Source organism: Hylobates moloch, unplaced genomic scaffold (assembly GCF_009828535.3).
Source record: "Hylobates moloch isolate HMO894 unplaced genomic scaffold, HMol_V3 SCAFFOLD_2, whole genome shotgun sequence".
Lineage (NCBI taxonomy): Eukaryota > Metazoa > Chordata > Mammalia > Primates > Hylobatidae > Hylobates > Hylobates moloch.
In genome coordinates, this window is record NW_026652277.1 from 80106001 (window position 1) to 80128713 (window position 22713).

Genomic DNA, 22713 nt, shown 5'->3' on the forward strand with positions numbered 1-22713 from the left:
GGCATGGTGGTGTACGCCTGTTATCCCAGCTAGTCAGGAGGCTGAGGCAGGAGAATTGCTTGAACCTGGGAGGCAGAGGTTGCAGTGAGCCGAGATCGCGCCACTGCACTCTAGCCTGGCAACAGAGTGAGACTCTATCTAAAAAAAATAATAAAAATTAAAAAAAAAAGAATAAAGGCAAAAATATAAAAAGCGGCCAAGAAAATGAATAGATGTTCTAACAAAAGTCCTACATACCAGGTACAGAGGAAGAGAGCCTCAGGGAAGAAGCGGTCAGGGAGGCTCAGAGTCAGGTTTTCAAAGACGAAGAAACTGAAGGAAAGAAGCCGCTGGAAGAATCAAACTCAAGAATTGAAGATGGCAGACAGTAAAGGATGAGCAATGGCCCAACATCATAAAAAAGGCTGGAAAGGACTGACAAGAACACATAAAGGGATTAGCCTTAGGGGGGAAAAAAAAAAAGGTCTGAGAAAGAATGAGGTCTTTGAGGCCTGGCACAGTGGCTCATTCCCAGCACTTTGGGAGGCCAAGCCAGGAGGATTGCTTGAGGCCAGGAGTTCAAGACCAGTCTGGGCCACACAGTGAGGCCCCCACTCTACAGAAAAATAATTTTTCTTTTTTAAAGTAGCCAGGCATGTTGGTGCACACCTGTAGTTCCAGTTACTTTGGAGACTGAGCTGGGAGGATTACTTGAGCCCAGGAGGTTGAGGCTACAGTGAGCTATGATCATGCCACTGCACTTCAGTCTGGGTGACAGAATGAGACACTGTTTCAAAAAAAAAAAGAGGGAAGGGAGGGGAGGGGAGGGGAGAGCAGGGGAGGCAGGCAAGCAGGCAGGAAGGAAGTCTTTGAAAGAAGTGTCTTTCTGATAAAAAAGAGAAGACAGAATATGGCTACCACTTCAAGTTCCTTATATTCACTGTAAATACCTGCCCATCTACATAATTTCTTTTATCACAAAGAAATCACACACAAACACACGACCCATCCTTTGCATGCTTTTTTCCTGAAGCCTGGAATAATGTTCCCATTCCTCTCCTCGCCTAGTTAACTCCCACGTATCCTTCAGATCTCAGCTCAATCTTCTGCCATCTTCACTCAGCACAGCACACCCTTCCTTAACAACACCTAACAGACTGGATTAACACTTTCTCTTCCCCGAGCAGATTGTAAATTCTATGAGAGCACAACCCGTCTCTATTTTAAATTTGTATTACCCTCCAGAACCTGGTGTAATGCACACACATAGCAGACCCTTGAGAAATATTCATTAAATGAATGAACCAACAAAGGAAACTTAAAACCTGTCTTCTCTATTTTTTATGAGCAACAACTACACACAGTCATACAAAAAAGCAAAAACTATGTTTCATCAAATTACTAAAGATAAAAACTGTCTCAGAAGGTGGCTCACGCTTGTAATCCCAGCACTTTGGGAGGCTGAGGCAGGTGGATCACTTGAGGTCAAGAGTTCAAGACCAGCCTGGCCAAGATGGTGAAACCCCATCTCTACTAAAAATACAAAAAATTAGCCGAGTGTGGTGATGGGTGCCTGTAATCCCAGCTTCTTGGGAGGCTGAGGCAGGAGAATTACTTGAACCCAGGAGGTGGAGATTGCAGTGAGCCGAGATCGTGCTACTGCACTCCAGCCTGGGTGACAAAAAAAAGAAGGATACCGTATATGATTCTTAACTAGCAATGTTAATTAACACAAGAAGAGTTATAAGTAACAGACATCCCATGATAATTTCTTAATTAATTTATGTTATGTCACTCAAAGTGAGAAATACACACAAATGCTAAACCACGATTAACTTTAGAGCTGAATATAGTAAAATGGGAGGCAGCACAGTCTACAGTTTAAGTGTAAAGGCTTAGAATCAGGCTGCCTAGGTTGAAACAGTGGCTCCATTCTCATCAGCTTTGCCTTTGGCAAGTTACCAGACTCTCTGTGGTAGACATTACTGTTTTCCCCTAGCATCCAATCCCTTCTAGTAACAGTGTCACTTTTTGTTCAAGGAACTACTCCCTGTCATATATGCTTCAGTTTGGTCCCACGCTAGGCTACAGGATGCAGTTTGTGACTAGGTTTAAGTGAGTAATTATTACCCAATCAAAGTCAAATCTAAGACCTTTATCTCAGCTATTAGAGAAACAGAACAGAACTAGAAAATAACTAGGGTTGGAGTTTGCGTGGTCATCTTCAGGCTATGAAGTTAGAGTTAATCCTAAAACAGAGTGATCTCAGAAGGGAAACCAAAAGATAATGTGAAAGCAGGTCCCGGGGACTTGGTCTGAGCCCATGCATCAATCCTCACCTCTAACTTTTTAGTAAATTTTTGCTTCTGCTTAAGCCAAAACAGTTTTCTATCACTTACATCTATGACTCCCCACTAATAGATTTTATCAGCTTCAGTTTTCTTATTTGGAAAACGCGGATTCTCTAAGCTTCAGTACCCTCAATCTGTGAAATGGAGGACGCACCTCATTGGTCTGTGGTGAAAATTAACACTTAGCACATAGCATATAACTGACACATCAATAACCATGCTAGGGTACTTAAAAAAAGAAAGCACTTTCTAAAAAGAATATTTAACTATATATGAGGTTTTAATTTAAACCTGAGGATTATGTGACTGGGTAATACATCTGAATGTGCAAAAAGAGAATGGCAACAGCCAAAACATAAATAGGAGTAAAAATTGCCACTATCAAGTAATTCAGGCAATAACCAGGAATATAATGAGAGTTACTGCAAACTGTCTCTAGAAATATAATGATGCAAATGCTGAAGAAAAAAAATCTTAAACTACATCACTAATAAAAGTAACAAAATAGAAAACAACAAGTAATGAAACAATAAACAATGATACAGAAAAGAAGCAACAGAGAAAATGCAAACCAAAATTAGTTTATTCAAAATATTACTAAAATTGATAAACTTCTAGTAAGACTGATCAAGAAAAAAAAGAGGGAAAAAATTAGCAACGCCAGAAATGAGAAAGGATATATAGGATATATCATAGAACTTAAAGACATTAAAGAAATAAAAAGGGAGTATTACAAATAACTATATGCCAATATATTAAATGAGACAAAATTAACAAATTCGTTGAAAAACACAACTAAAACTGACACAAAAGTAAAGAGAAAATTTAAATAGCCCTATATCCTTTTTTAAAATTAAATTTGTAATAAAAAAGAAAAACTTTCCCACAAAGAAAATTTCAGAATGTTGGCTGCAGTTTTTAAAGCACTGTGTCAACCAAACAGAACACCTGAGGGTTAGATGAGGCCCTCAGATCAGCAGTTTTTCCTCTCCACTAGATTTTTAATGAATGGGAGAGAAGTACAGAGAGAGAAATAGTGAAAAAAAGGAGGAGAAGGAAAAGAGTGAATGACAATTTAGGAGATAAAGACAGGGTAAAAGTAAGAGAAAGCAAATAATCTTAGATGTCAGTAAAACAGAGGAATTAATACAATCGACAAAGACTAGATTATTTGCATAATGTTGTGAAATAAGGCAACTTGAAAAATCTATGGGGTTAGGTTAGAAATCAATGAACGGGCCGGGTGTGGTGGCTCACACCTGTAATCCCAGCAGTCTGGGAGGCCAAGGCTGTGGATCACCTGAGGTCAGGAGTTCCAGACCAGCCTGGCCAACATGGTGAAACCCCCGTCTCTTACTAAAAATACAAAAAAATTAGCCAGGCATGGTGGCAGGCGCCTATAATCCCAGCTACTCAAGAGGCTGAGGCAGGAGAATCGCTTGAACCCGGGAGACGGAGGTTGCAGTGAGCCGAGATCGCGCCATTGCACTCCAGCCTGGGTGACAAGAGTGAAACTCCATCTCAAAAAAAAAAAAAAAAGCAAACCATGAATGAAGGGAAATGTACCACTAAAATAATGTTGATTTTCTTCAAGGCAGAACATTGTTGATTGGTATTCAAGGCAGAACACTGCCTTCTTTGACCTCAGCTAGGAACCTGCATGTTGGGCAACAAAGATTTTTTCACTGCTCTGTGCGTGTCTTTGAATGTCTAAAAGCACTGTGAGTACTGAGTTTGAGGTTTCAAATACAGTGGGTTTTAATCTAACCTAAACAAGAAAATGGCAGAAGAGAGTTGTTCAAAAATCTGCCAAGAAAGTAATGATGATAGTACACAAAGTAAACTACAGAATGGTTGAACTAACTGTACTAATAATACATTATTATTTAGATAGTATATTACTGGGTTAATATGTTCTATTACAAATTAAAACATTAGTTCCAAATTTGAAAAACTGCTCCTAAAAGAGCAGGCAGAAAAATTTCCCTGCTATAGACAAATAATACTGCAGTTTCTGAAAATAGAATTGAACCACCAGGGAGCCAAGGAAACCTAGGAGAAAAAAAAAAAAAAAAAACATATAAATCAGCTCTATTTTTGGTGGGTCTGAATTTAACCTAAAAAGTACAAAGCTTTCGTTATCATTACTGAAGTATAAATAAAAGATAATCTAAAGAAATATAGTTGGTTATCCTTATTCATGGCAGTCATTTCCATAAAATTGCTGCAAACACTGAATTAGTAAATACTGACCCATTGCTCCTTGGAAAAAATACAAAGTTGGGTTCCTGTATGCTGCAAACACTGAATTAGCGAATACCGACCCATTGCTACTAGTAAAAAATACAAAGTTGGGTTCCTATGAGCCCATATATATTGTTGATTCATGAACATTGAACTCATAGCCAACAGCTGTAACTCACTACAACTCATGTCTGAATGAAGCCTATCTGACATATATTTTCTCCATAAGGCATATTACAGCTTTCTTGCCACAGCACTTCAGCACTATTCTTGGGGGCCATTTTAAACAGTAAAATAACCAACCAAAAACACAAAAATGTAAAAATTATGGCACTAAACAGACCTCAAAAAAAGACACTTTTTTTTTTTTTTTTTTTTTTTGAGATGGAGTTATGCCCTTGTCGCCCAGGCTGGAGTGCAGTGGTGTGATCTCGGCTGACTGGAACCTCTGCCTCCCGGGTTCAAGCAATTCTCCTGCTTCAGCCTCCTGAGTAGCTGGGATATGTGCCACCTTGCCCAGATCATTTTTTGTATTTCCAGTAGAGCTGGAGTGTTGCCATGTTGGGCAGGTTGTTCTCGAACTCGTGACCTCAAGTGATCTGCCTGCCTTGGCCTCCCAAAGTGCTGGGATTACAGGCGTGAGCCACTGGGCCTGGTCAAAAAGACACTTTTTTACAGTATAAGAACGAAAACAAGAAGTCAGAACATAGCCTTGTCTAACCTCAGCTAGGAATGTGCACGTTGGGCAACAAAGATATTTTTCACTGCTCTGTGTGTGTCTTTGAATGACTAACAGGCACTGTGAGTACTGAGTTTGAGGTTATGAATACAGTTTAGCAAGTAAGTAAACTTGCAGATATAAAGTCCATGAATAATGAGGATCAACTATAGTCACAAAAATTTACACTACCATCCTATGAGTAAATTTTAAAAGGTTTGTTGTAAATGAACCTAGAAATCTAAATAAATGTAATGGAAATATAACAGGACTAAATACTACTTCTTAGGATCCACTTCACAAGTTTTAAAAAATAGTTATGAAATAAAAAATACAGACGAATTATAAGCCACTTTTGCAGTGGCATCAAGCAGGCCTCTTCAATTTACTAGTATATGACAATCAGCATAAGGAGAAAGCAAAATGTGTTCATTTTTAAATAAGTGAAATCCATTAAAATACCATTTGGAGAACCTAAGGTGCTAAATTTTTAGCAACGGAGACACTAGTCCTTTGGCTGTAGTCAACTTTTTTTGAAATACCATTTATTCAAATGGACTGTTACTGAGTATCAAGCCACACTTCCCTCACCCTCACTAAGATAAAAGGCTGAACCTTGCTGCCCAAACGATGATTTCACTACTTAATGCATCATTGCTAACACTGACTATACTACAATAAAACATATCATATTACAGTAAAAACAGTCTGATCTAGGCTTGACAGAACTCTCAGATGAGTGATTTAGCTACTTGCTCAACACTTTACATGTTTGTAAATCTTTAGTTCTTGAGAAAGAGAGGGAGAAACAACAATAAGAGAGAAAAATATAAAAGCATGAATTAATGGTAAATTCAAGTTTTTTAAAAAAGCAGTAATCCCCCTACAAACCCATTTCTTTGGCATTCCAATTAACTACTACTGCATTACAATAATTACATACTTTACAGAAAATGGTGAAAATTGAATGAAAAAATTAGGAACTTGATACACATCTTAGAGATCATTCCAAACTGATGCTCATTTTTTACAACCCACTGTCGGCCAAGTGCTGTTTTTATACCATCATTTTAAGGTATGTGACTAGGCTCAGCACACCTGAACATGAAGCAGAAATGCTGCTACTTATTCAAAAAAAGAAAATAGTCCCCAAAATATTAGCCATAAAAACCCACACCAAATTGTATATTTTCTAAGATTTCCTGAAGAAACTGATTGTGTCTCCCACATTGTGATCAGTTCAATTCAGACCTATTCTAAAAATGGGGCAATTGTCACAAAATGAAGGAATTAGTACTTTAAAAAAGGAAAAAAAAAACATGGCACTATGATACCATGCTTCCCTGTGGCACAGTTTTGATGAAAACTTGGGTCCAAACACTATCTCTAACCTTCAAGACTAAAGTTGGCACACACATTCCCCCTTTAAGAAGCTATCAGTAATATTTTAAATTAGAACAGCTGTGAAGAAAAAGATAATTTTGTTTAGTCATGTTGTCAGGTTCTAACTGAGGTCTGAGGGGAGTGGATGGGCAAGTGGAGGGTAGCTGGAAAAACACTCGAGGAATCGTTGATAGTTTCAACATGGCTTTTCTCTCTCACTGGGTGTGAGCAAGCTGTATGTACAGTGTAAGCATGGCAATTATACTTTTTACAGACAATAGTGACTCAGAGCCAAGCACGAGCTCACGACATGGTTACATAATGTGCGAGGTTATGTGCCTGCGCTCCAAACCCGCTGAGTCATGCTGCGCAGAAAGGCCACCTCGGCCTACTCCTGACAAAAGCACAGCCATTTCCCTTACACATGTATTTTTAGTTTCATTGGGATCATGCTAGAAGTTACCAGTAATCTGTTTGTCTCACATTCCTCCTATTATTCCAAGACCTTTGTCAACATCCTGGTTCACCTCTTGTTATCATCCGAACTTCTGTAAGAAGATAAATGCTTTCCTTATCCCATTTCAATTCACCACACCTACCACCAGATTAATCTTTCCAAGGCATACTCTTATAACACTGTCCCCACATTCAAATCCCTTCAAGAGTACACACTGCCATCTATATGAGGAACACATTTCCCAGTCTGGCTTTCAAGGTTGTCCACCATCTGACCTAACATACCTTTCCAGCCTTCCGTCTTATAATTCTCCAACAATTAACCTAAGCTCCAGAACACCTCAAACTTTCCTGTGTTTGTACCTTTGTTCAGTCCTTTCCTTCCACCTGAGTGCACTTTCTCATTTCCTGTTGAAATCCTGTCTACTGCTTCAAGGCTTATCTCTACCACAAAAGCATCCCTGATTTTCCTAACTCATGTGTCTCCCTTCCAACAGTCTGATATCACTTATACTTTGTAGCCCTCTTAAGGTGCTTCACTCTGCCGGCTAACAGTCATTTATCCTTCCTCCATCAGCAGAGTCTAAACTGGGTGTTTCTTGATAAAATAAAAGACCAAACTCTGTCAAAAAGATTTTAAAAAAGACACATCTTATTTCTACAAAGAGGGGAAAACATCTTACTACTGATAGAGTAGAACATGTTCCCCAGCAGAAACCTCTAAAAAATTCATGGCCAGTTATGGTAGTTCATGCCTGTAATCCCAGCACTTTGGGAGGCTGAGGCAGAAGGACTGCTTGAGACCTGGAATTCAAGACCAGCCTGGGCAACAGAGCAAGACCCTATCTCTAGAAAAATATAAAAAATAAATAGCTGGGCATGGTGGTGCACACTTGTCATCCTAGCTACTTAGGAGGGTGAAGCAGGAGGATTACTTGAGCCCAGGAGGTCAAGGATGCAGTGAGCCAAGATCGAGCCACTGCACTCCAGCCTAGGGGACAAAGCGAGATCCTGTCTCCTTTAAAAAAAAAAAAAAAAAAAAATCATGATTAAATCAACAACCTTACCAGACGAGGTGCTATACATTCAAATCATTACAAGGGATATGGAACCGGGAGCAGTGTAGAGGTTAAGTATCCCAAATTCATAAATCTGAAATGCTCCAAAATCTGAAACTTTTTGAGCTTCAATATATTTAATAGAAACACTCAATGGAGCATTTTAAATTTCCGGTCTTTGGATTTGGGATGCTCAACCAGTAAGTATATACCGCAAATATTCCAAAATTTGAAAAAATCCCAAATTCAAAATACTTCCGATCCCAAGCATTTTGGATAAGGGATACTCAACCTGTATTACTTTTCAAACACAGCAATCCAGTCCCTTGTCCCCATCAATACATCATATGAATAATAAAGTCTAACGATTCTAATAATGCCTCTATTATCTAATATCACTAGGATATGAAGGGTTCACATAATCGGGTTTTCTGAAGAAGTGATTTCCTAGTGCAGAAGCAGAACTCAGGCATGCCTGCAGCCTGGGCCAGCTGAAAGGTGTTCTTGGGAAACTAATCTTGACTTCACCCTATCTAGCAGAAAACACTCAGGCACAATGGGGAAGTCATTTTGTACCAGTTATTTGCAGCTGGTAAACAGGTAGGGAGCATGAAGGAAGGATAAAGAGGGTGGCAAAAACCCTATAAAATGTCAAAAGGATCTTTTTGCACCTGCCAGAATCCTCATTCCAGATTGCTGGTACCATTCACATTTGTATGTCTCTGAAGAATTTTGGGGAGCTGAACACCTGTTATGTCTCAATACAAACTATGTCATCACCTGCTGGGAGTTTCCATACCCTTTGCCACTGAAAATTTCACACTCTAATTGTGTCTGTTATGGGTTGAACTGTGTCCACTCCCAGATTCATAGGTTGAAGTCCTAACCATCAGTAGCTCAGAATATGACCTTATTCGGATATAGGGTTGTTACAGATGCAAAATTAGATGAGGTCATACTGAAGTAGGGGAGGTCCCTAATTGAGTGACTAGTGTCCACATAAAAACAGAAAATCTGACCACAGACAAGCACATAGGGAATATGCCATGTGAAGATGAAGTCAGATATTAGGGTAATGTTCTATAAGCCAAGGAACTCCAAAGATTGCCAGCAAACCACCAGAAGCTAGGTGAGAGGCATGGAACAAATTGTTACTCAGTCCTCAGAAGGAACCAACCCTGCTGACACCCTAATCACAGACTTCTAGCCATCAAAACTATGAGACAAATTTCTGTTGTTTAAGCCATCTAGTTTGTGGTCCTCTGTTATGGCATCCATAGGAAATTAATACAGCATTTATTGGTGTTGATATCTGTTGATACCACCAATCCACTGTGAAAACCACCAGACACCTCTTTAAGTGACCGTATTTCTTAAAAGTAAGTGTTACACTCATTGAACAAATACAAGTCAATGGCCTCTATGTGCCAGCCACTAAGGACAGAGCAGTAAGACCGACAATGTCCCTGCCCTCATATAGGTTATAGTGTAGTCAGGATAACTGACAACAAACCAAAATTACACAATGATAAAATTACAATTGCATTAATAACAAAAATGATATATTTCCCTTCCTCTCTAAACAGATGGTAAACACAGTTAACCATGTATGGAGCCTCATGGTATAGCTGGATGCCTTTCGTTTTTATTTTTGTTCCCCTACTAGATGTCAGGTTGTTGGCTACCACAAAGTCAGCTTTTATCAGCTACCTTCTTGTCTGTCTGCTCACCTCGTCCAATACATTTATATCTAATTTGGAGTTTCTAATGCACTCTGAGCTAAACAAAATCAAGTAACTAATATTGCTAAGAAACCTATACCATGTAATGAAAATTGCTGCAAGTGAAAACTGAAGATTTGGCTTTAATGCAGGACTTTCAGGTTTACTTTAGATTCTCAGAGATTTTTTTTCCAACAGAATTCTGTTATAAGGCTCTGAGACAGAAAGTTATTGCTATATAAACCGGATTTTACCAAATAATTTTGTACTATATTGTCTGGCAAATGCTTGTTTCCTTTCAAAAGAAATGCAGTAAAAGGAAGCAAGAAAAACTTTCTCATCAGAAGTTCACTGTTTTCTGCATCAGAATATAATGGTTACTTAAGGAAGAAATACTATCCAAAGTCAGAATTATATAAGTTATTGTCAAGCACAAGGCAGATTTTTGTTAAATAATTGTCAATTGTTTAAAATAACATGACTATGAGGTTATATAACATCATAATTGGAAAGTTCAGGCAACATTTTTTGAAGGACTTAATAAATACCACCTACCTCTTATGCATATCCAACAATCATCTTTTTTGTTGTGTTTCTTAAGTTCTTCTTCAGTTACTTCAATTAACCTGCCTTTTAATCCCGTTAGATCCTTTCCACTTTTGGTCAGTCGAATCCAATCCATAAGGCTTCTGCCCTGTTTTAAAGGTACCTAAAAATGGAAAAAGGAAGAATTAAATCTAGCTTCTTCATTACTTTTAATTCCATTTTAAAAGATAATAAAACTCAAATCTAACAATTCTATAAATCCTTTTACAGCTTTAAGAGGCTGTCAACATTGTTTATGCTATATTTGAATTATAAAAGGCAGGGCTTAGAAATTCTACCACACAAATTTTCACCATATTGATGTCACAGTACAGTAGTCCATCAGTATTCGTGGGGGACTGGTCCCAGGACTTCCCCCTACCCTATACCAAAATCCAGGATGCTCAAGTGTCTCATATAAAATAGCAAAGTACTGACATACAACCTATGAACATCCTCCCATATACTTTAAATAATCTCTAGATTACGAATAATACCTAACGCAATGTAAATGCCATGTAAATGGTTGTTGTATTGTATTGTTTTATAATTCTTATTTTTTTACTGTTGTATTGTTATTTTTAATTTTTTTCCCCAAATATTTTTGATCCAAAGTTGGTTGAGTCCTTGGACGCGGAACCCAGGGCAACACAGGGCTGACCATATAACAGGAATGGTATTGAACCAGAAACTAGAAGAGAGGTTCTGGTCCCGGCTCTGACATTAATATGTTACAGTCACCAGTTTGGACCAAAATTTCTTCACCTTAAAAATCAAAAGAAATTTGACAGAAGAAAAGGTAAAGAGACAATTAACTATAGTTGATTTTCTGGACTGTCAAGATAAACAGACTATGAGAAATCATTAGCTAGCAATCTTATCTAAGAATCCATTGAGTAACAAAGTTTATCAAATAATGGAAAATAAAACTTGTAACACTGTAGGGAAGGGGTGGCAAACTATGGCCTGCACCTGTTTCTATACAGCCCTTGAGCAAAGAATCATCTTCACATGTGGTGGTGAAGAGCCTGAAACCTTATCAGGCTCTCAAAGCCAAAAATACCATCTGGCCCTTTGCAGAAAAAAAATTGCCAACCCTTGCCTAGGGAACTTGGTAACAGGATGGTTTGGGTTTTTATTTTGTTTTGTTTTATAAAACACATTTTCAAAGTTTTCAGATGAGAAGTATTTTTAGTACTTTGACCAGAACAGTTTCAAGATATCTCTATGGAACTAAGCTTGTCTCACTAATTTGTAACGTAGTAACAGAAGAATGTTTAATGTAAAAGCAGACACATTCAAGGATGTTTACATATCTCACTTTCCTGAATCATACCTATTTTAGACATCCTTTTACTCCCAAAGTAACCAAGTTATTAGGTCTGTGGTGCCTTTCACATTCCATCCTATCAATCTACATCATTCCATTTTGGCTATCACTGAAACTCTAGGTCTCTTGATCCCAATAAACGAAGTGTGAGAAAATGACCTTTCCCATCCCAAACTAAAATCACTCACCTCTCTCCATTCCATAATCCACAGGAGAGTTAAAGCAATCTTTCGGAAATGCAAATCTAATCACAGGCTCTCCCTCCTTCAGTGGCTCCTCAGGTCACCTTATAACAACGTATCTAAATTTCCTAGGGATTTACCAGGTCTTCACAATCAGGTCACAGTTGACCGTACTAGCTCCATGTTCTAACTTTTGCTCCTTTCCATTATATACTTTAGCCAAATGGAAACTGATTATTTGATTCCTTTATTGCTGTCAAGTACTTGCTTATGGTAGTGTTGCTTTCCCCGCATGGATCAACCTCACTTTAACTCCCATTAATTCCTCTGGAAGGCTTCTCTGATCCTCAACTCCTTAGTGGTCATAACACCCTGTTGTAGTACTTGTGACATTATAACTGAATGTTCACTACTTCATGCAACCTATGAGACTAAACACCTTGAAATCAGAGACCACAAACTCCAGCATATGGTAGGTTCTCAGTAAGTTTACTAGTATTAATAGAAACAATAAGTATCATATGTTGAGTGCATATTCTGTGTCACACTCAAGTCTGTGAGATCTAAATAAAAGCCTCAGGACAAGTAGCATTTACTGGGTGCTTACCAAGGCTGTGCTAAGAGAAACATTATCTCATCGAATCCTATGAACAATCCTATAAAATGGGTACTGTTATTCTCATTTACATCTGAGGAAACAGACTCAAAGAGATTAACTGGCAGATATGGTAAAAGAATCTAGGTCTTTCTCACTTCAAAATCTGTGCCTTTAAAAAATTACAATAAGTCTTCACTTAAGCTGGTCACTAGGTGCTTGGAAACTAAACTATGTACAACGAAACTAATTTACCGTGGGTTAATTGACATAAACAAAAGTTCCTGCAGCATATTTCTGGTCACAAAAACATCACCAGACTTCTAAATAAAGACCAAAATACTTCTAATATTAAACACTGAAAGAAATGTTAGCTATATATACATTTAAGAAAGATTAATTAAAAAACAAGTAAGATAATTATTTACCCAAGTATTCCAGTTCAATGTCACTGGTAGTCAGAGCCTATCCCAGTAGCTGAGGGCACAAGGCAGGAACCGACCCCGGACAGGATGCCACCCTATGGCAAGGCACACTCATACACACCCAATATTCACGCAGACTGGGACCATTTAGACACACCAATTAACCTAACTTGCATGTCTTTGGACTGCAGCAGGAAACCAGAGTACCCAGAGAACACCCACGCAGACACAGAGCGTGCAAACTCCAAAGACAGTGGCTCCGGCCGAAACGAATTTTTTTTTCTCATCAATATTATAACTAAATGCTGTTGAATGAAACAACACTATTTGAGAACCTTTTGTATAATATACAACCTTCCCAACTAGGTTCTATTTTCTCAACCTCTACCCATTTCATCCAAACCTGACTCAGTTTTTACATTCTCAGCATCATCTTGTTTCACAAAGAAAAGAGGAAAAAGAGTGGAGTCTGAGTTTTCCTTAGAATTGCACAAATAATCTTATTTTGTTCTCTTTTTGGACCAAAGACTCACCTTTGCCATCGCCCCCTGTGTGACTTTTTGTCTTTGCTTCTAAGTTTTCTCCTTTAAATGGATGCTAAGAACACAGCTGGTATTTTTAACAAAGAAGGGCAGCAACTCATATTCTAATTCAGAGATTCTCTCTGGAAAGACTATGTTATTCAGTCAAGTATTTAGCTTCAAGAAATAGGTCAAAAACCAGTGAGAAAAATATACATGATTGGATGGCTAGATGATTGATATATCAATCAGTAAATGAAATTTCACAACAGAACCACAACACAAGCCTACACAATTTAGGGCAACATTTCTTAGCCAGTTTCCTTTTCTGTGAAAGAGACAATAAAAGCTTTCACTTCACAGGATAATTGTGAAGATCAAAGTTAATACATGTAAAGCACTGAGAATATACACGGCCACCCGTAAGTACTTAAGAAATCTCTGGAAAGCTAATGAAAACTACAGATCCCTGAACCTATATTCATTCTGAACTAGAATCAGAACGCCAGGTATAACTGGAGAAAAATAAGAAAATCGATTAAGGGTTCCACATGATGCTAAGACTCAAGAGTTAACCGAGTGGCCCAAGTAAGTGGAAGTGTCACAAACGAAAGACAAAGATATGGTTACAGAATGAGGAACTAACAAATAGGAACAAACAACACTCGCAAAAGAACAAAGAACACAATTTTTATTGCATTTTGCAAATATGAAATATATCCGTACAGTATTCCACCTGTTGCTAACAGCAACTGTGCTCAACAAAAACTCCAGAGTATTATATTTGCTTCGAAGTTAGCAAGTGATACTAGTAGAAAAGGCAATAACAAAACAATCAGGTACCAGGGGAAGAAAGAAAGGCAGTGCGACATGGATAGTGTCTGTAAACCTGACCTAGCTCCCCAGCGCCAGAAGTCCCCATCCTTGCACCGACGGTCACTGTCGCCACCGCCGAGCCTTTCCCTCCTGCGAGGGAACCCACATTGAGTGATGTGGTACAACCCCTTCAGGCAGTGAAGAACAAAAGACCAGGGAGGAGATGAGGTTGAGGGAAGGAGGCTGATACCGAGCGCCTACAATACCGCAAGCACAGTGCCTGGCTCTGTCATATAAATTTAAATCGCGGGAAAGGACTTGGAGGAAGGGAACGGACAGAGCGGGATGAAGGACCAGAAAGAAGAGGGGCTACTGGGGGAAAGGGAGGGAGGTAAGGAGAGTTTAGGGACTGTAGACAGAGTGGAATCAGAAAGAGGTTTCAGGCAAGGACAGCAGGGAACGACAGCTCAGAGAGGGGAGCAGGAGCTGGGAGTTGGGGCGGAAGAAGAGAACACGCTGCCAAAGCTCGAAACGCAGCGACGGGAGAGACTCACGGAGCCACCCGCTTACCTTGCTACGCCCCCCGGAGGCGACACGCTGCTGCGACCTGGGGGCCGGGAAAGACTGGGAAGGGACGTTCAGCATCTTCAAACCCCGGCCCCGGGCCCTGCCCGGGGATCGCCGCCGGACGGGATAGCACCTCCAGCTCCGGCTCTGTGGCCGGGCAGAGGCCAAGCCCCCGACCCACTTCCGGGGTCGCCAGGGGTGAGACGCGTTCTGACGCAACACGTCCGCGGTGGGCGGAGCCAACGGGACGGAGGGAGGGCCGGCAGGGAGGAAGTACGCATGCTCAGCTAGTTCCGCGTCCCGAACTTCAGCACCGGAGCAAGGTGACAGCTATTCCGTGGAAAGATGAGAGAGTGAAGCTGTTCCTTGGCCTTGGTGCTGACCGAATCTGGGAACAAATTCTTAGTCTTGTTAACCCGGAACAGTAATGTCTGTTCATTGTGAAGCAGTACCATCACACTACTGGAAATATGGACTAAAACACACTACTGGAAATATGGACTAAAACGAATTTTAGTTTCTCTGAAATTCTTTCCTGTAAGGCACTAGGCTGTACTGGAAAGAGCATCTCACACCTTCAAGAGCAAAAATATCAAATGTCAACAGCCACTACTGCGGGGTAAGAAGAAAACCTCACCTTTAAGCATCCTTAAACCTCAACTTTAAGCATGCTGAGGGCTAATGAATGCGCGAAAGACGTTAGTAAAGTCTCCTTCTGCTCTATTCACCCACTCACAAATTCTCCCTCCTTATGTAACTTCCTGTCTTCCCTGGGAATCGTGTACTGATGCAGCTCACCTCCAGCCGTGGTGATGAAGCAACGTTTAAAAGTCAGATTTGGTTTGCATGCCATCCCTGCACTTAATGACTGAGCCGTCTTATGCAAGTTACTTTAGTATCTCAAAGTCTCATTTTCTCCATCTGCATAATGGGTTTATTAAAGATTAAAGGATCGTATGTAAACTACATACTGCAGTGCCTGGTTAATATTAGGTACTGAATACGTGGCAGTGGCTGTTTGTGCTATTCCAACATATTAATGGGAAAATGACAAACACTGTGCAGGTAAACACCAGGCTCTAATGCTCAAAATCTGATGTTTTTTGTTTGTTTGATTGTTTTGTGTCCCTTGGGGAACACATAGATCTTGAGAGTAGAATCCAATAAGGGAGAAAGTTTTCAGGAGAAGAAACAGTTCTAAATAATCCTCCCCATCCTCCTTTAATTACCAACTTTTCCTAACTCTGAACATATTGTCATGCTTTAAACTTTCTCTGTTTAACTACTTAGTTCTTAAAGTGCCTAAAAAATCAAGGCTATGTTTGCAGAATCAGAAGAAAAAGTGTGTGACTATATGTGGCCATTCAAAAAAGGTAGCCACCTATGACATTCACCTCTATCATTTTTATTTGCAATTGAAATGCTTATTATGAGAAGACTGAATTTGAGCTAAGAACCTCATGACTATAATTAACTGTATTACTTTGACCTTGCAAATTGCTTCTGTGTTCTCTCTCATTAAATGATGACATATTCTTCTAGAGTCTACATAAGAAAAACTAACCACTGAGATTTATTTCACTTCTCATGAGAAAACGTTTAGATAAGAAGATCAAAAGCAGAGAACCAGAGCAAGGAAAAGTTAATATTGTTGAAGAATGTTCCATACCTTCCAAATTTCTTAGCTCCCCTTTGTACAGAAATGGAAGATACTATCAACTTCTGGCCTTTAGACCCCACTTTTTTAGACTCCATATCAATCACTCAAATTTAAACGTTTTGTTTTAATTCTAGGGATCCCTCAATGTAGTACATTAAGTATTAAACATCCATACTATTTTACTACTGGATTTAAGGACTGAAGAGGAGTATTAAAATAAGAGTTACTTTGCTCATCATTTATTTAAAATATCTATAACTTAAAAGCCCTAAGATTGATTCCCTTTTTCAATTAGAGGTAATGATTTAATGTGTTTTTCTCCATCTGCTAAGAAACGTTTACTAATAAATGAGTGATTTCTAACATAAGGCTATTTTCTTCATTATCTAATAAGATAATATTAATCTGTAACTACAACATCCAACTGGCATCAGTAGGAAATAGCAGATGTTAAAACATTCAGTCTTGAGAATTAAATACTGTCATTCTTTGCAAAATTATAACTAAATATAAATTTGCAATTTAACAAAGAGAAAAATTTATTCTTTGTAAGCCCCAAATATTTATAATACAATCAAGACATTTGTAGATGGCACCTGTTTTAGATTCCAACATTCAATTCTAGTGTAGGGATAAAGAAAAGGCCAAATACCAGAATAATTACAAAATATTTCATTTTATTAATAACTTATATACAAATAAATTAGTTTAAAATAATTATGATACATTTGTACACTAAATTTAAACCCTACGAGCTTTGGATATAATCAAAAGTAGCTAATCAGATTAATTTTCACAGGTCAGCTCCTCAATTTCATCTTCGCTATCAGAATCTTCATAAAATGAAATTGTGGCTTGAATTGGAAAATTTTTCAGAAGAGCTTCTGCTTCTTGATATAAGTAATCATAACATTTTGATTTTGGCCAAAATAGTCTGAAAGAAGCAGACAACATGTTTTATTTTTTCACATTCAGAATCTTTAAACTCATGAAATGGTCAAATTTCAAGAGCTCCATATATTTAACAATTGACTTATACATTTGGATATAGCCTTAAGATATAGAGTTAAAATATGCTACTATCACAGCTTTCATGGAATCTACTTGCCCAAGTATCAATAACTGTTTGATTATTTTAAACCTTTATTGAAGCTGTAAATTGGATCAAACAAATTCACACTAAACCCTGGATAAGCAAAAGATCAATGTTTACCTTACTTTGTACATTATGGATATATTTATTCTTATAATATATAGAAGATTTGTCTTCCAGTTTCTAAATTCCTTTGGAAAAAATGAATTGAGTTCTACCACTACATTAAAAACTTTAATGATAGCCAGCTTTATAAAGATGACAAAATATGCACCTTACAAAAAGGTGGAAATCACCTATTATCTTACTTAAAACTCACAGATTTAACTCTTATAGAAGTAGACAATGTAAGTTTAAAAATGTATAAAAACCAGTATTTTAAAATTTTTGTCTATGGACTCACAACTTGAGGCATAGAAAGACTACTTCTGACCTCAACTTTGATTCTATCTGCCTGTCTTCTCCCCATCCAACTAAATTTGTGAATATCATATGAAATATTGAGAAATTATATATGTTTTATACAAATAACTGGCATGTAAGTATGATTACCTCAGAATTTCAAAAATCTGACAAATACTAATCTTGCCTTCTGGTCTTCATCAAGGAAAAGAAAGAGGAGAGATAAGGCTGAATCACCAAGTACAGTGCAGTCATTTTAGTGTAGGGTAAACAGCCCATATATCCATACAATGGAGTCATTCCAACAAATGGAAGATTACATTATGTTCAGTATGCTTCACTTTAAAAGGCAGAAAAACAAACAATGCAGTTTATAAATGTTTCCAGCAAAAATCACAAAAAAGTTTCTATTTTTGATGCTTAAACAAGTAACTATCAATTATTCAGTCATTCAATACATATTTTAGTGATCCCTTGTTTCAACATAATTCACAATTTAAAGATGAATAAATCATGGTCCCTACCCTCAAAAAGTTGACAGCTGAATAAAAAGAATAAAACACACTACATTAGTCAAGATATAAATGAATAAAAATAAAATATAAGAGAAGCACAATTAAATTGTAACCGTACTTCAGAAAAGAAAGCAATTTCTTATATAAGAAACAATTTATTTCCTAAGGTACGGTAACTGGAACTGGCAAACCCGAAGAATGCTGTTTAGTCATTATGATACTCTCCAGAATTTCTCACTGTGGGCCATTTTTCTCCCAGGGCCCACATACTTTTCTGAGTTTCTTCCTGTTCTGATTCTTCTCAGTCTCCTATGTGGACCTCTCTTTCTCTGTGTACTGGTTAGATGCTGGCCTTCCCTCAGGTTTTCATTGAGAACATCAGCCCTCCCTCTAAGCAAACTAGGATGACCTGGCCCACTGTCATGATTTCCCCACCCTACATTTACCATGGACTCCCAAGTCTGTATTTCCACTTAAGATCTTGACTCTGGGCCCCTAACTTACGTATGCAGCTCTCTACAGGATATCACTCTTTGGATGCCCCACAGGCACATTAAATATGATAAGTGGAAAACTTGACTCATGGTCTCACCTCCCAAATCTGTTTTCGGCCCTAATTTACATTCTTTTAGTACAGCATTCACCTGCTCACCAGCCACAAACTTAGGAACCATTCTGGCCTTTTACCTCTTCTTCATCTACCATATCCAATACATTATAAAGCCTAATCTACTTTGTCATCCAAGTATTTCCTAGATTCACCCAGTCTCACCCTCACTTCCACCATCTTACAATGGCTCATCATTATTTCTTACCTGAAAAATTGCAGAACTTCCAGTTTTACTTTTGATGTCCTGACTAAGCCTATTTAACATATAACCCCCAAGACTACCTTCGGAATAAAGCCCATGGGTTCCCAACACTACATACAGTATCAGGACAAAACTGTACGAGAGTGTGCAAGATTTGGCCTCTGATTACCCTAAAATGACCACAACTTCACACACCTAAACTCCTTGGAGTTCCCACAAGGAGCCACACCGTTTCATGACCCTGCTTCTCTTTTCCAATGCTATTTATTTTGCTCCCACTTCCCATTCATCTGACTAACTTTTCCAAGACTCAACCAGGTAACCACAACTTATACACTTCCCTGACCCTTTCCCCTACCACTGACAGATTTAGGCACTTCGTGCCTTGCCCATACTTATAAAACTAACCAAACTAAACTCCATTACAACACTTGCCATGTGCTGTGACTACTTTCTCCTGTGTCCTTCACCAGTGCTAGTACATGGTAGGAAATTAGATGTAATGACTTCTATGTGCTATTTATGACCACGGGCACTTTACAAACATCATTCAGCTCTGCATTTAACAGCTCTCGGAGGCAGGAAAACTGCAGAATTATTAACATTTCACCTGAATAAAAGTGACACAGAATCTTAGATAAAGGCTGACTTCCTGTGGCTAGGAACAATAAACTAGCTCCGCATGTTAAATAACTTTTGACCCTTTCTATAACCATCCTCAGTAATCTTTAGGATTTTCATTACATGTCTATTTTTTCCTACTCGGCAAACTTGACTTGCTGTAAGACTGTAACTGTTAATCCCATTCTTCCTTCCAGATTGTAAGACAAAAGCAGCATACACACTCTGCCTGATGTGAAGTCAATTTCATTCGAACCCTTAAGGATTTAAAAACAAAAACTGTTTTGCCAGCACAAGATGTCACCGCTCTTTTACCGTATCATCCCCTTTCCCTCTTCATAATATATTCATCAAGTTCACTGAGTATATATTGATCAATAGTCCCTTTACATGAGACCGTGAGCCCCTACCTTTTTCAATTTGATGAGTGAGAAGATAAGTAACCTTGAAGCCAGATTTTCAGAGAGAGAGAGAGAGAGAGACTGCAGGACCAGCTGCGGAGCTGGGCTGCGCGATGCCCCTGGCTCCTCCCTGGGGATGGAGGAGCGGGAGACCTTCGGCGAGGCCTGTCACTCACCTGACTGGGTGCCTGAATTGGGAAAGCTTTCCTGAGGCTGCGGTCATTCCAGGGCCATCGGGCATCTGGAGAGGAAAGGAAGTGAATCCAGTTATCACCCACCTCCTTCTAGAAAGTGGAAACGTGCACGACCCAGTGCTCCTCGTGCCCGCTGGGAATGGAACCCCAGGGCTCTCAGCAGCCTCGCTCCCGGCTGGGTGCCTGTGGCCCACTGCTCCAGAGGACACATCCGCCGCGTCGGCACCTTTATGGCCACTGGCAGGCGGGATGTTAAGCGAGAGGCAGGACCGGTGTCCCGCATGTCTCTCTCAGGCCCTGCGTCCCGAGAGCCCTGGTCGATCTTTTGCACCCTTGGGAGGCGCGGCCTGAGACGCGTGGCTCACTCACCGCCTCCGCGGCGTGGTTCGGCGTCTCCTCTTCTTTCTCGCCTCCGCCGTCCACCCAGGGCCTCCAGAAGCCTGCGTGTCTGCGGGATGGGGAGCGCAAGGCGCGCAGAGGAGACGTGAGCCCAGACCCGGGAGAATCCACCGAAGCCGAGCGCTGGCACCGGGGAGTGGGGGATGGAGAGTTGGAGGGGAGGAGCTGGGGAGGCGCAGGCGGGAGAGACGGGGGAAGCTGGGAGGCGCAGAGCAGCGCCCAGAAGCCTACCCGGAGTCCGCGCCCGCGCGCCGCGTGGGGCCGTCGGTGGCCGTGCCCTCCGCGCCTCCTGCTGTCTCCATGACGCCGCAGAGCTGGGCGGAAGGCCGCTGCCAGCTCGCGGGCAACCTTGGCCGGTTCCAGTAGGTCCGAGACCCGAGCTTTATATAGTCCTGGAGGCCTGCTGCACATTGAGAGGTTCGCTGCCTCTCCGCCCCTCTCCCCTGCTAGCCGCATAAACAAAAAGGCTGCGCGTGAAGGCGCACAGGGCTGAGCCCCGGGTGTGAACGCGTGCAACCCCCAAATGGCCCGGGACAGGGTTTTGTCCAGCGAATGTTAATCGCCCTTCGACACATGGCTGCGGTGAAAAACAACATTCGCCTGAGCAGCCAATTTCCATGTGAAGAGGCCAGGAGGAGATGGAATTAAGCGAGTCTACACGTTTTGTGTATTTCTGCAAAAAGGCCAAGTGACTGGTTAATTGCTTGAATCGCTGGAGACTCAGGACTTGGCCTGGGGCAAATCAACTGGTTCTGCATCCCCTGTTCTAAAATCCGGGATGCAGACTAGAATTCAAAGGAATAAACTTAATTCCTCTTCCTGGAACAATTTTTTTAAAAATGGGTGAATGGATGGACTCCTTAAGAAAGGAATGTCGGTTTTTAAAAAATGTATTGATAAACTAGGTTTATACTCCAGCCTGTTGTTATTTGAAGATAATAGAAAAATATTGGCAACAAGAGGTAAATTGTAAAAGATTCGCTGTTCTGGCTAAGAGAGCCAGAGACTGGAGTCATGTGATTTGGGCATATAGCTCTAAATTATCTTCTCGTGTCTTTTGTGATTTTCCCCAATGTTTTATCAGTATCCTCCTACAATAACTTTTGAGTTCGTCTATACACCTCTGTCACTACTTGGTATTTTGTCCTTCAGTGGTAATTAGAAAACTGTTTTTTGAGGGCAGTGTTGTGGCATGATAATGAAATCTTGAAAAGTTATGATATGAGACAAGTTAATCAAACGTCTGCACCCCTGTTTCTCTGATTTGAGTTAACCCTCACTTATCTACCACTAAACTTTGTAAAAAGTGTTATGCATCGAGGGAAAGATGATATATAAATGTTATAAATTTTTTTCAAAATATTTTAAATAATAAAACTGGACTTTCTCTTAAAATTTTAGACAAAAATCTTGATTGTAAATTATAGTGTCTCTGCTAGTCATTCAGCTACTGCATAGGAAAATAATTTAATTATTAATAGTAGCTAAGAGCCTATAATGATCTACCTGCCAGGAAGGTGAGATTTGGGTTGCTTCTGATAAGAAAATCAGTAAGGATAGATACCTAATGCATGTCTGCATCCCCTACAGTTATTGTTAGGCTAAATAAAATAAAGCTTATAGAATGCGTTTTGCAGTGCCTGACATATAGTAAGCCTTCAACAGATTTTAAGCTACGTAAAAAA

General features: G+C 39.6%; 2 protein-coding genes across 5 annotated transcripts in view; both read right to left on the bottom strand.

Moving 5' to 3' along the window:
• The window catches only part of LOC116468483 (cytochrome b5 reductase 4), a 117109-nt gene extending 96137 nt beyond the window's left edge, over positions 1-20972 (bottom strand). Inside the window, exons 1-2 of one of the 4 annotated variants that reach the window (XM_032152108.2) lie at positions 14935-15144; positions 10466-10619 (exon numbers count right to left, since the gene is read on the bottom strand). In XM_032152108.2, coding sequence (XP_032007999.1) covers positions 10466-10619; positions 14935-15009 — 229 coding nt within the window. In that variant the 5' untranslated portion in view covers positions 15010-15144. Of the gene's footprint in view, positions 1-10465; positions 10620-13560; positions 13777-14934; positions 15145-20713 lie in introns of those variants that run through there. The other 3 variants (XM_058434810.1, XM_032152103.2, XM_032152094.2) reach the window with 3 other exon arrangements.
• RIPPLY2 (ripply transcriptional repressor 2) lies at positions 17252-22215 on the bottom strand. Its single transcript, XM_032152129.2, has 4 exons — positions 21260-22215; positions 20999-21077; positions 20612-20676; positions 17252-17525 (listed from the first exon to the last, which is right to left on the bottom strand). The coding sequence occupies exons 1-4, from the start codon at positions 21328-21330 to the stop codon at positions 17378-17380; spliced, it is 363 nt and encodes a 120-aa protein (XP_032008020.1). The 5' UTR covers positions 21331-22215; the 3' UTR covers positions 17252-17377.
• Positions 22216-22713: the final 498 nt, after the last annotated feature.